Source organism: Falco rusticolus, chromosome 3 (assembly GCF_015220075.1).
Source record: "Falco rusticolus isolate bFalRus1 chromosome 3, bFalRus1.pri, whole genome shotgun sequence".
Classification (NCBI taxonomy): Eukaryota; Metazoa; Chordata; class Aves; order Falconiformes; family Falconidae; genus Falco; species Falco rusticolus.
In genome coordinates, this window is record NC_051189.1 from 90795238 (window position 1) to 90809465 (window position 14228).

Genomic DNA, 14228 nt, shown 5'->3' on the forward strand with positions numbered 1-14228 from the left:
ATTAGCTAAAGCTCCTACTGCAGCCACGAGATATAGCATTCTTAGCTTATGTCAGTGTTGTGTGCGATCATGGATTTTAACCCACGGCATTTTTTCATCCAGCCGTACTTCACAGCTATTCAGCACGTCTCCCTCATGGACAATCACCTCTCATAATGACCTGTGCAGCAGGGCTCTCAGTGGCGTGTAGAAGTTCTAAAGATTCCCCTTTCTTGTATGTGCGTTTGTGGGCAAGTTAGTATTATGACCTCTTATTTGGCTTAATACAGTGTGCTAAAACTTGTAGGCTGAACTTTTTTTTTTTTTTTCCTGCCTGATTGACAAGCTCTGGAAACACAATTTCCTTTGTTTCAATTAAATCCTTATGAATACTGCTTGATTGGGAGGACATGGAAACTGAGTATGCTGTGTTATAGAGGCTAGCAGGCTTGTAGAGAAAGTGTGTTTGGAAGGCAAGAAAAGTTGAAAAAATCCTGAGATAGATTTACATGTTTTCTTCCACATTTATCTGTCTGTGAGATAAATGCACCTTGTTGGCATGTGCTTATGATCCTGCCCTTTCTTGACTGAGATGTCTGTGAGTCATTCAGAAAAGAAAAAGCATGATTGAAAAGTGCTAATTGAAATAAGATATTTGCATACAATAGTCATGGTATCTGCCTGAGCTATACATTCTTTTAAAACTACAATGCAGCTGTACACAATTTTGGAGACTTCACCTTGCTTGTGGAATATGATGTTCCCACTGATCGTGTCCAATGATTTGTTCACTACGTTCTGGCAACTTGGTCTTGTCTTTGACATTGCTTTTCCAACATGCCTCATCCTGAGGCAGCAAAAATCACTCTGAAAGCTGATGGAGCTTTTTATATACCAGTCAAGTCTTACTCGAAGCTGCCGTTATCGGGGGTTTACGGGGATGCGTCGAATGCCACAGTCTAGTACGGACAGAGAGGAGCACTGTCTTGTAGGGGTCAATATGGTCTCTTGTCACTCCTAACACTACAAGAGACAAAAACATCAATGTTGTCTTAGGGCACAGGCAGGTGGACTGAAGTAATACAGTAGTTGTTCATGGGGGCGAGAGGGGAAACTCCCAGACTTGTTGGTTTTGTGCAGTTAGTTGACTGCCACATCACTATTTCCTGAATGGCTTACCTTGGTGTTCAAGAGACGGGTGAAAAACAGGGCTGAGGTTAGCATTGTTGGTTACAGCACAAAAATCAATTGCAATGTTCTGCTTTGATTTATGATCACCGTGCCTCATGAGTGCCAAAGCTGCCTTTTAAAATTAATGCCTATACATTATTTTCTAAGATTTGTGGTGGAGACGCTGCAATAGTCAATAATAAATATAAGAATAAAGTAAAGGCAAAGGTGATGCCAGCAGAAAATCTAGCAGACTAATTTATTTTCTGAGAGTATCACCCTGCTTGTCCAGAAAAGGGAAAAATAATAAAAAACTTTAACCAGAGGTTCTCATCCCTTTATGCACTCTGCCCCTTGGCCTTTTCCCCTTCACCCCCACATACCTGTCAAGACACACGTTTTTTTTCTGATTCATCCCACAGGTTTCTTTCTAGCTAGGCACCCACATACTTCTGAGGCAGATGAGTTAAGTAGACCATTTTACGCAGGGGATTGCCTTTGAGTTCAGTGCTCACTGTCACATAGAAAACAGCAGTGTTCTCCCTGAAAGGATGCAACTGGAGATGTAAGGCTTGTGGTTTTTCAAGTGTTGTAATCACACTGGAATCTGAGTGCTAGCAGTGGTGATAATAGTGTCTTCCACTCCTGTAGCTCCCTACACAGGATGAAGAGTTATCACAGTCCACTTTGAGGTACGCAATTATTGCTATCCCCATCTTGCCTGAAATGGAGTGTTAAAATTAGGTGTTACTACAGTGAGTTAAAGCTGTTTCTACAGGTTTATTACATCATTCCTAACAAAGCCATCATCAGCTCCTGTATTTGTGGATGCTATTAATACACTGATTTTAAAATTTATCATATGTAGTGCCTGTACATGCACTAAAGGTAAGGGTATTAGTGCTCATCTACTAGCGATCACCTACTTTAGCATTTCAAGGTGGGGTGGGGTTTTTTTTGGTTTGTTGGTTGTAATTTTAATGAATTTAGAGGATTCAGTGGTTTGCTTTCAGGGCAAGTGCAAACCTCAGATTATTGTATTTATTTAAAGAATATTTTAAATGTCAGTTGTTCTCAAGAACAAAAAAAGGGGAAAGAATGCTGCTGGTTTTGTGGGAAAAAAACTAGAAAGGTTTTGGGATTGTTGACCTTTCTTTGAGTGAGATTTTGGAGTGAAATTTCACAGAAGATGACCTTGGGCATTGGAAGAAAAGGCAATTATTTACCCTATTCGAAAAGGAAAACTGGAGAGAAAAAAAAAATGGTGACTTACTTCTTGACATGCTGTTTCATGTTTATTCATTTTCCCATCATTCCTGCTGGAGTACTGGCACAGGAACTGGGAAGGTGGCGACTGTGGCTGCATGTCTTTTGTCAGTACCTACGTACCCATCCAAATTTACCCTACACAATTAGCCATCCCAATTTAATTCTTAATGCACATGCAGTATAAATGAACAAAAGCCTCAGAAATTAATTACATAGAAGTCTGAGGTATGCTGAAAACATTCTAGCTTAAGAGGAGTTGGTGTAGTTTTTGGTTGCTTTATGGCAAACCAGAAAGTAGAACTAGGTCTACGTAGGTGTAACATAACGAAGAATTGTAAGTGATTAGTACCCATGGCAAATGAGTATATGGATTTACTGAGGGGAGTGAGTGGACCAGAAACAGGTTTGAAGCGATGGCATTTGTTTAGAAGATACGGTTTTATAGTACTTTTCTCTAAGTGTGGCATCTTTGTGAAGAACACGACTTTAGTGTTTTAAGAATAAACTGAGTGCACAAACAGGGGCAGGCATTGTTTGCCTGCTGAGATGGAGTACTTAGCATCTCTTTTGCCATACTGATGCAGGTGTCTGAGTGATGTTCAGTGTCTGAGCTCTGACCCCCCCCCTCAGGTACTTCAGGGCAGAGGATGTTCCCTAGGCAGCTGTGCCCAAGACAAAAAGTCATGATTTTTTTCTCTCTGTGCGTGTGTGTGCATGTGCTTATTTATTCCCTCAAAACTTTATGTTCTCATTTGTCTTCCTGAAGTCCTGTCTGTTTTGAAAGCTCAGCCATGACCAAAGCACCATAAAGTAACAAACTGCAATGTGTGGTCAGAGCTGAGGTACCTGTCTGCTGTTAGACTGTGATGAATTAAGTGATTTGATTTTAGAGTAGCTGACAGTAAGAGAGCTGAGATAAGTTGCTTTATCATGCATTTGCTGTGGTTTAAGAGTGCTTCCAGATAGCATTACCTTGCCTCTACAGAGAAATGGTAACTTGTTTTCTTGCAGTGACTTGGCTGTGTCTGCACCCTTAGCTTTCAATTTGAAAGGCTGAGTCAGGCATATTTATGGGCAGTCTGTCTAATTGGGTTTATGGTCCCATAAATAAGTAATACATGCACATTCATGTAATTCATTTTTTTTCTTGCAATATCCCTGTGAAGTAGGGAAGCTCTTTCAACCCTCATTAGCCGTAAGGAAGGAGATAGCAATTCTTGTTGTTGGGAGGGGGAGAAAATGCTTTTAATTTCAGAAAATGAAAAATTACAGTGATTTCAAGGTGAAAGCTTTTGTTAAACATTATAGAAAGTGGTCTTTTGTAAAGTATGTGTTGTATCTCTATAGATGCTTCATTCAGCTTGGTCGGGATGATCTAGAGGGCTTTACTAGGAGACAGTGTTTTTTTCTCATCTTTTTATGGCAGTCTTTGCTACATCAGTTACTAGGTGGATATAGCACAACAAGCCAACTCAGAATAATGACAAATATAACTTGGCAAACTGGTCAGACAATTGTCAGTAGATAATGTGTGGGTGGGGGAGGAAAGTAACAAAAAAAGAAAGATTTTTGTTAAACAAAGGTTCCAATATTATAGGAAGTTTTAAATTTGTACTTACTTGGATTTCAAAAAGTTGAGAAGTTATTCTACAAAGGTTCTTCATTCATTCAGTACACTTTATTTCCAGATTAAATGCCCTTAAGGAAAAAAGACCGTAGTCCATATTCAAGTCTGTGATCTCCATATCCATGTGTGATATTTTATTTCCTCATGCAGGGAGGAGCATTTTTGTTACTTCAGGGGTACCTGAGAAACAGTTGTTTGAACTGCTTCTAAGCTTTCTAAAATGATGCCGTTTGGCATGAGGAATTGCAGTCTGGAAAGTAATCTTCTCAAGTGATAAGTAATAAATGCTGGGGAAATAATTTTTCTCTGATTGAAAAAGCAAGACTTCTGGCAGGGCCCATAAACCTGGGGAGATATTACTTTATGCATTAGCAAGAGTTGCAAGAGAGTACAGCAGGGTAGTCATTTGCAATGCATTGGGGTAATTCTGGCTTCCAGGCAATATGGGACTTGTATCAATATTTGGGAGGGTCTGTTCTGTTACATCAGTCTAGCTGGCTGGGAAGGCAGAGAGGAGAGACTCTGGGAAGGCAGAGGGTGAACAAAACTGTGCCGTAGTAGATTACTGCTTTAATTATCTATATTGCCATCCACTAAAAGTCTGTCAAAATCATAAAGCAGACAGGCAATGAAGGTTTATTTGGTTTTGTGGGGTTTGTTTCTTTTTTCTTTCTTTTTGCTTGCGATGATGTTTTCATCACTTCTGTGCAGAGCATCCTTCTGTGTGTTCTGAAAGCATCAAGGAGGCAAGGATGAAAGTTTTTTTTAAAAAATCAGAAGTTAAAAAAATATTAATACTATAACCTAGTTGTCATGTTATAATTTTAAATAACCTGTATGTTTTAAATTAATGTCTTTATATGTGAAAGTGAGTAAAAATGGTGCTGTTTCTTTCAAAGTGACTGCATTCCCTGCATGCATTTTAGTCATAGTTCTCTATTCCCCTGGTATATATAAAGCGAAATGAATTGGCTATCTTTTTACATCTCCCTTTGAATGTTCTCTAGTGACTCTGCAAGTTGCCCCTTTTTGTCTTTCTACTAAATAGCATTTAAAGCTTCTGGCACAGCTGGACTTCAGTATGTAAAAAAGCTTTTATGGTATTACAGTGTCACTAGCCATTGAAGCTACACAATTTGAATCATCGAAACCCATCCTGACTTTGCTGCATGTGCCATGTACTTAAAAACTTGAGTCAACATGTATATTGTTCAAACTATCCCTGAACAAAATCATGCTGAAAAGGAGCAAAGAATCAGTGCTTCTTTTTTAAAAGCTTCTTTGCTAATCTCTGTAATTTGAAACTAAAGACTTTGAATAGTGGGTTGGAGATTGTTCTGCAAGATAAATCCCTTGCATCACATAACCCTGACAACTCCTTAGTTCCATCAAATTAATAACAAATGGATAAGAAGATAAGCAAAACTAATGGGGAGGTTACATTTTTGTGACAAAGGTTTATGGCCATACTGAATCTCATGTTCTGTGATATCCCTCCTCCTCCTCCTCCACTTTGGTATATTTTTTTAACTATCAGATCTGTGCATTCCTCTATCTGAAGCTCTTCTGTGGAGGAGACGTGATGAATAGCAAGTTGGACCATGTGCCTCTGAAAGTTGCTGTGAACAACTCTCTACTCCCCCAGCAGAAATCGCTGGTTTTCTACAAGACCAGGTTTTATTCTTGCACACTGTACATCCACTTTCTACTCATTGGATGGTGCTACGTGTCTGAACACCAAAACTCGCTGCTGTAATCCCATCTCCCTGTCATCTTAAAATTGTGCAATAATTTAGGGAGCAACCTCCGAATGACATCTGGACCAGCTCTTTCCATAAAGCAGGGGCAGTTTACAGCAGGTGACTCAGGGCTATGTCTGATTGAGTTTTGAGTATCTCCAAGGGTGGAGATGCCACAGCCTCTAGCACTGAAACAGGTTCTGTGCAGACTACCCATGCTGTGAACTCTTTTTCCTAATACCTAATTGTAATTTTTCATGTTTCAACTTGTGTCTGTTGCCTTTTGACCTGTCGCTGGGCAACTCTCTTTTAATCCGGTTTCTTAAATTCTCTTAATCCACTATATTAGCTAGTCAATAAGCAGAAGAATAAACAATTTACAAATAACCTCTGTTTGGAGATCTGTTCCAAAACACACCTTTCAATCACTAATCAGTGGCCAAGAAAACTGTACAGGATGTAGGAGACTTTTTAAAATTAAAATGGAGAATGGATATTCCAAGTTAAGGGTTGTGGCATCAGCATTTTGAAAATAACAGGCAACTGGTGGTTCTGTATTTCTTAACTGGTCAGGCATATACTCATGGGCTGTTTTAGAGGCAAGGGTGAACATGATGACCTCGTGAGCTGGATTTACAACCACACCTGCAGTTTGCCAGGGAGGAGTCACTTTTTAAAGAAACTAACTAACTAATCCAACTATCAACCCTTACTAGTCTTATAAATATAAAACTTTAACCACCCAGGGAGTATTTCTCCACGCTTATTCTCTGCTTTTGGGTTGATTTCCTTTCTCTTTTTCCCCCAACAAAAAGCAAGCAGTAGTTTTTACTCATAAGAGGGGAAAAGGAAACCTGTTTTAATAATGCCAAGCTATTTCTCTGTAAAGATTATGTCAGAAAATTTGCATCAAGAACTTGGCATTAATCAAGAGGAGAGAGAGTTGTAAGGAAAGCTTACCCAAGCCAAACCATGAGAAGCTGCTATATGAACATACACTGTGGAGTATGTTAGGGGACCTCTTGCCCCTAATCCTTGAGTATCTCAGCTCCACAAAGAAAGTTGCTGCCCCTTAGGGAAGACTCTGTTGCAGGGTATTTCAACTGCAAGATGGCTGGGGACTTCAGCAAGTCTAGCAGCACTCTTGTATCTCGTGTGGGCAATAGCAGTATAGCTTAGCTGTTCATGAATTTTTTAGCGCTTGTGGAGCTGAAAGGTAACAGCTGCTTTTGGATTCTGCAGTGCCTGATCCTTGGGGATGTGGTGAAAGGTGATGCATAGTTTTGCTGCTGCTGTTATCCTCAGTAATTTTTTCAGACTTGAAAGTACACTTTTGTGGTGAGGCTTCTGCTTCATCCCACCCCTTTTTTCCTCATACACATTTCCCAGATCTCAATGCACTTGGAGAAGTGAGTGGTGGGGAGCCATGAATGAACTCAACTCTTCTTCACCCCACATTTGTGCTCCTTCTGTGGGCACAAAGGCGTGTGTGTGTGTCTCAGGCAATGAACAGGTTTACATTCAGGCTTCCCTTTTTGTGTGTGGTGGAGACCACTCTGGGGATACTTGTATTGGACTCAGCTGGTCCGTAAAAGCAGAGTCTGTTGTGGTTTATGGCAGGTTACAAAACATGAAGACCATGAAGGATCATTTAAGATCCCTAAACAGCAAATAGCTTATTTTTGCACTTTGATTTGGGTCTTCACACTTAGAGGTGGAAGTAAAATGTTGGCCCACTGATTTCAAACCCAAACTTCTAGCCACTTCAGGAAGGCTCTCTGAGGTCCCCCGTCCTGCAGCCCGTAGTGTGACAGAGCTGCAGTGGGACTCAGCCACTGGGACCTCAGCGTAAGCACTGACAGAGAAGCACATCTTTTATCAGCTGCACTGCTTATTCCTTTGCATCATAAGAAGCTTGAAAATCCAAGTTATCCAAGCTCTTTCGCTGCAGCAATATTTTGAATGACTTGAGTTAACATGAATTTTAGGAAAAAATGTTGACTTCTGCTTCCGCTTAAAAAACTTTTTGCTGCTAATTTTCTGCTTATAATCAGGTGTCAAATTGCTCTCATTCTTACTGATCACTTTATTTTTTTCTGTCTTATTAATGAAAGAACAGGGAAAGGAATAGGAAAGAAGGTAAGTCCACAAAAGTTGTGTTCCTTTTATCCAGATTTTCAGTCACTGCTTTTCAGTCAATTTCTATTTAGCTAAGAAGTTGAATAGGGCTTTAAGATATCAACAGTGTAGGTTAATAGTAAGTTCAGAACTATTTAATTGATTAATTTTCTACATAACAAAAAATATATCATTATTTGTGGGATTTTGCTGCCTTTTGACTACTTCTTTTATTGGGTGAGAGGACAATGAGTTAAGCATTCATTATGAGTTATGGGGTTGGGAGGAAGCAGAATTGCCATATTCTCCTAGAAGGTTACCTGACATTTTTGTAGATATATAGGTTTTTCCCCATCACCTTGACACTGCCCAGCTCCCTCCAGATTCTTGAGACTTCCTAATATCCCTAGGATTTTTTTTTTCAATGTGTTAGGACTTTATAGGAATGTTTGGCCCATAGTCTGTATTAGATTTAGCAACTGGAATGTTATGCTTTACGTGCCTGTTCCTAGGGGTTGAGCAGTTTATTTACTGAGATGATATAAGTGATCCCAGTGGTTTTTATTGGCAGTGGAAGGCACACTGAATATTCAAAGCAAACAGAATTGATTTTAAAGAATACAAAAAAGTAACCGCTGTGAAACTTGTGAGACTTGAAGTGTTTCTGAGCAGTTTTTCTTCTTTGTGATTTACTTTTCAGGTGTAAGCCTTTCTCAATGCTTAAAGAGATCTAATACATATCTTTTACTCTGATAAATCTAAAGAATCTACTGTAGGCTTTTTTCGAGAGAGCAAGGCTGATTATTTTAATGCTATAGTTAGGTTAGCCACCTTTGTTTTTACAGTGAAAGAATAATAATTTACATTTATATTATCCTATTTCCTCCTGGGGCTTCACATAAGCTTCCCTCTTATAACACCAGCCTTCCAGAAATCCCATCTTCTGAAATTGAGAAGGCTGTAAGGAGGAAATGAAATTTCAAATCATTATTTATATTTCTTAGGTAGGGCATTGAACTATATTCTGCTAGCACATGCTATTTTTTGGTTGAAAGCTAATTAGTTAATATGATTGCAGCTCATCTGTTGGATTGTTCCAAATGACAAAACAGAGATGAAATATCTCAAACCTCTGTGTGCTAAATTGATACTTATTTTCAGAATATCGCCACTGTCGACAATGCATTGGTCAAAAGCAAGTAGTAAGTCTGCAGTCTCGTATATAGTACTCATAGACATGATAGGAATGTGTTCTTGTGGAGGGTAATACCCATATGTTTTCATTTAGATAGTTTTTAGTAAGCTTTTAAATCTTGTAAAAGACCTTGCTAAGCTTGGTTTTGAATGATCAGTTGGGAAACATCATATTTAAAACATTGCTCTATTAAATTCAAATCTCTGGTAAAGATTGAATCTGGCAATTATAAAGAAAGAAAGAAATGACGGGGGGGACGGACCAAGAGTTCACATTCAAAAGGTAGAAACCAGTTCACAAAACTCACTGTAATTCTTGGAGCCACGTGAAAGAGGAGGCATAATGTGGTTCAATGTATTTGTGTTGTGTCCTGTGATTCCAGGAATGTTATAACTAATTAAATCATATTTTTCTCAAGAAAAATTTATCATCCTATGGGTAAGCCTTGCTATTGAAATTTTTACTTGTCGAAGAATGTGTTTGAAATGTACTAGCGCTGTATCAGGGATGAGTCCAGCAATGAAGATACTCAATATGTAGAAGTCCTATGTACATAAGGGGTCTGTCTGCTTTTTAGTATTCTTTAAGGCAATTCTGCAAAGTGTTCAGGACCTGAAAACCTGGAACTGAAGTACTTTTGACCAAGGATTAAGTATCTCTATTCTTCTATCTACATCTGATGAGTGACACACTGTTAACCGCTATCTATTGAATGGAATAAATAGACACATCTTAAGCGTATACATTCACAGTATCTGCACAGATTAATGATGACAACTGCAGAAGCATGATGTCCCCATTGTACATGGGAAGGGTGCACCAAGGTCACTCAGACTAACACGTTCCATGTAGACAATTTCTGTTTTGTTGGTATGTCCTGCTCTCGCTTTGTCACAAAGTCTGCCCAAAGAGGGTAAAGAAGTACTGGATCCATGCCTTCAATAACTTTTCAGAAAACTTTCAGGCTTAAAGGTCCTGCCAAGCAAAGTCTTCCCTACTCCAGTTGTTACAAAAACTCCTGGTTTTGTCTTCAGAAAAAGCTGTCAGTTGCATGGCTTACTTTACGCAGTTGACAGTAGCTGATAGTTTTGGATTTTTGAGGTTAGAATGGAGTATCTATCTGTCTTAGGTAGCTAAATTAAAAAAAACCTTGTATGTATATAGTTTCTCCAAAGCATAATCAAGACCATCTCTATCAGGCTTTCTGCTCTGACTCACCACTGTCGTTACAGTGTACTTTACTATACAGGGAGATGAGTTTCCTGATTCAGGCACTTAAGATAGTTGTCATAAATCAGGCTGTTTAAAAACTTTCATCTTTAGGTATTACCTAAGCTTTTTTTTCCACTGGATAAACATTTAATCTTTCAGAAAGTGTAACTCGTTCTTAGCTTTCATACAAATGCCTTTGCCATCATTTCCATGGAGTTTTTATTCTCTGATGGTCCCACTGAGCTCAGTGCACCAGTGAAGATTATTTCTACGAGTAACATCTATTGAATCTGATTCCATATGAAGTTTCTATAACTCCGACCCTGGTCTTTTTTTTGTGTGTTGTGCATGCATGTCAATTCTCTCTTGCACGTCCCTCTTAATGAGGTCCCTGCATTATTTTATTATTTTTACTCCAGTCTTACTGCTGATCTTGCATAAAATAACATATATAAGGAGAGGGAAATAATGTGGCAATGGATAACTCAGCACCTTTTCCTGCTCTGCCCTGCTTGATTTATAACTACTTAATCAATCCAGTATTTTACAAAATTCTTCTACATTGTTAACTTTGAATTAATATCAAATTAAAAACTAGTGTGCATTTATCTATATTTGCCATGTTACTGCTCCTATACTGCACAGAGTGTCTTAACAGTCCAGCGTTTTTGGTGTTGGAGGTTTTAGTGGATAAAAGCATTTTTTATTTTCATGAATGCCATTCTAGTCTAACCTGCACTCCAAAATGAAATGTGTTTAGTGGTCTGAGCCCTGTCCCCAGTGAACAATAGTCCACATTACAAAACACCGAACAGGCACAAAGCTGGCAGTTTCTACTTGGGGACACTCAGAGCCGGCCAGCGTGGAGGCACAATTACCTCACACCCCAGGGAGTGATTTTTCTAGGTGAAGACTGAGGTCATTCATAAGGCAACAGGGAAAACCATCTCTCGTGAAACTGGTCTCTGCATCAGCCAGGGAGAGCAGTTCCCAGTGCTGCTGCCACAGACTCATTGCTCGCTCCAGTTAAGAAGTTTTATAATCTGGGAGCTCTGATTTAAGACCACCTCAGTTACATGTGCAATTTACTTTGTAGTAGAATATATAAGCAAAGATTTACGTTTTGGGGTGGTGTTTTTAGCAGGTTATTTGTTGGAAGCAATACCTTAATACAGGTAAATTCCTAGTTCTGCTACAAGTAATGTTTTGCCTTTAGTTAGACAACTGGGATGTTACTGTGAATATGTGAAGGTGCTAACCATACAGTAAATATACTAATTTATGTTCATTAGTGCATTATTGACTATATCAACTATTCATCAAGATGTTTTCCCAGGAGTTACTCTGACAACAAAGCTGAGAGACCTTAAGTGGCTGTCATCTTTGTGCCAAATGGATTAAAACAAAAAATGCTCAGCACTTCTCAGTGGATCAGTGCTCAATTTCAGCTGGGTCATACCAGGTTAACAAGCCAAAATATCAGGTGTCTTTTTTTTTTTTTTTAAGAAAAAGTAAAAATAAAGTTTGTTTTTGTTCATACCGTTGGCTATTCAGATCAAAACTGTGTGAGAACTTTTTTATTTTGGAGCACAGCAACACAATCTAGATTATTTCATACTTGTATTAAATTAACCATAAGTGCAAATTCAAATTAATCTAATTATTTTTATTTCATCTGCTGGGTAAATAAGCCTTAAACCTCTAGTGATTACTGCATAGTGAAGGAAAGTGGCTTAACGGGAGAAATGAATACAGGGCTGGCTGGCTGAATCTGTAAAGAGCCTGAAAAAATACCTGGTAAGTGACAAGTTTCGCACTGATTTCACTGAGATAGCTCGGCTTGTCCAGCTATGGTCAATCACTAGTATTCCATTACTAGTTACCCTGTCACTGAAGACTAATGGAGGGGGGATCATAGATCTGTGCTATCTGACTTTGGTAGTTTCTTACTAACCTCTAGCCTAGATCATATACAGAGACTGTAGCATTGCCATCACTCTAGAGCTCGTTCCTGACAGTCAGTCATCAGCCAGAGGGGACATAGGCACAGTAATTCTTCCTTGGGTCAGGGCAGTTGAGGAGATTGCCCTAAAGGTCCGTTCCCCTTTACTTTTTTATAACATTGGCAAGTATAAACAGGGAGCACTTCTTCAAAAACTGGCATGAGCAAAATCCCTGGGTTGGAGAGAAGATGTAGAAAAGAGGGGGAACGTGCCTCTGTGGGTGCTGTGGGTGAAAATTCTTCAGAGTCCAGGAGCTCTGTCAGTACATCCAACCAACCAGCCTGTACCCACCAAGCAAGCAGAGGGAGCTCCCTTCTGAGTGTTCTTCCTCCTGCCTGCAGACTGGAGTGGTCACAACACATCTTTTACCTTCAGCTTACTTTTTCAGGGTTTTATTTTAGTTCTGTAACTGCGAGGAACAGAATTAATGTATTTTTGAAACACTCTGAAAGCCTAGACTGAAGCACTGTCACATGGCGTGTGCCACAATCAAGCTCATCATAAAGATAACTGGGAACTACTGGAGCAGGTAGAGAAAGAGGAGCCTTGGTCCAGCAATGTGCACGTGTTTATTATCTTACTTTGAAGGATATGTCAGGTTTCTTTTGGATACCTCCACCCTTTGATCTCCCACTTCAGCATCCCCCTAACCTCTGTGCAGAAGCCACAGCTCTTGTACACCTTCATCAGGTGGGGTTGGGAGTGCATTTGATAGCAGATATATCTATTTGTCTCCATTTTGATGTGTCGTTAAATTGCAAAACTTTGGACCTCGTTTAAAGTTTCTGGTTGATTTATTTTTTTTAATGTTTATTTATGCTGTCATGCTGTCTGTATAACCTAATATTTTAAATATATATATATATGTATATCGGACAATTTTAACCACATTCAAGTGTGTCAAAGATATTAAGCCCAAGTGAATATTGTGAAAATTGGCAGCTATGGAGATGAGAGAGCGCCTGATACTGCTCCCACTGTGGGGAGGCTTACCCCTTACTTCACATGGGAAAGTAATCCTGAGAGGGAGATCAGGGAACACCAGTCTTTTGGTTCTGCTATTTATGGAGCTACTTGTTTATTCTTAGAAATCCTTTGAGGGCACTTTTGTAAACTGAGCATCTACTCTGTCCAAAAGTGTCTAGATGGTCTGTGATAAGTGGTGTATTACTTTGGTTGTACATGATCACAGCATGTGCTGGTTCCCCTAGTAAAATCATTGTGGTTTTTATTTCTTTCTCTCCCTAAGATTTCTTTCGACCTAGCAGAATATACTGCTGATGTTGATGGGGTTGGCACTTTACGGCTCTTAGATGCTATTAAGACCTGTGGCCTTATCAACTCTGTGAAGTTCTACCAAGCCTCCACCAGTGAACTTTTTGGAAAAGTGCAAGAAATCCCACAAAAGGAGACCACCCCTTTTTACCCGAGATCGCCTTACGGTGAGGATCGTTGGTGGTGTGTGCGGTGTCTGTCTGTCTGTTCTCCCCACTCATGTCTCAGGGCTGAAGTCATTTGGGCGTGAGATTAGAATGACGATAGAGCTAAAGTGACTAGACATGTCGAGAGGCATACCTTTATGAATTACTCTATAAAAAGTATTTGCTGCCATTGCCTGGGGGTTGGAAATTAGCATCTCACTTCACAAGACCGTGTTCATTCAGCTCAGAGGTAGAGAACTCTTGTAGAGAGGGGGGAAGGGTGACTTTTCCTTCACAAAGGGTTGTGAGATACCACTGAAGTGATAAGGTTTCATATTTTTTGTTGCCTAAATGAAAAACTCCCGGGAGTTCACTTCTTCCTTCATGAACTCGCATGAAATTTGAAACACTTATTAAAGCAATGTGCATGGAGGAATTTGGTGATAAGGTTTCAAATCAATTTAAGTGTTAAGGCACCAGATTTTCACTTCTATT

General features: G+C 39.4%; 1 protein-coding gene across 2 annotated transcripts in view; it reads left to right on the plus strand.

The window, feature by feature from the left end:
• The window catches only part of GMDS (GDP-mannose 4,6-dehydratase), a 427376-nt gene that overhangs the window by 156446 nt on the left and 256702 nt on the right, over window positions 1-14228 (plus strand). For both annotated transcript variants that reach the window (XM_037380895.1, XM_037380894.1), the window contains exon 5: window positions 13562-13754. In XM_037380895.1, coding sequence (XP_037236792.1) covers window positions 13562-13754 — 193 coding nt within the window. The remainder of the gene's footprint in view (window positions 1-13561; window positions 13755-14228) is intronic.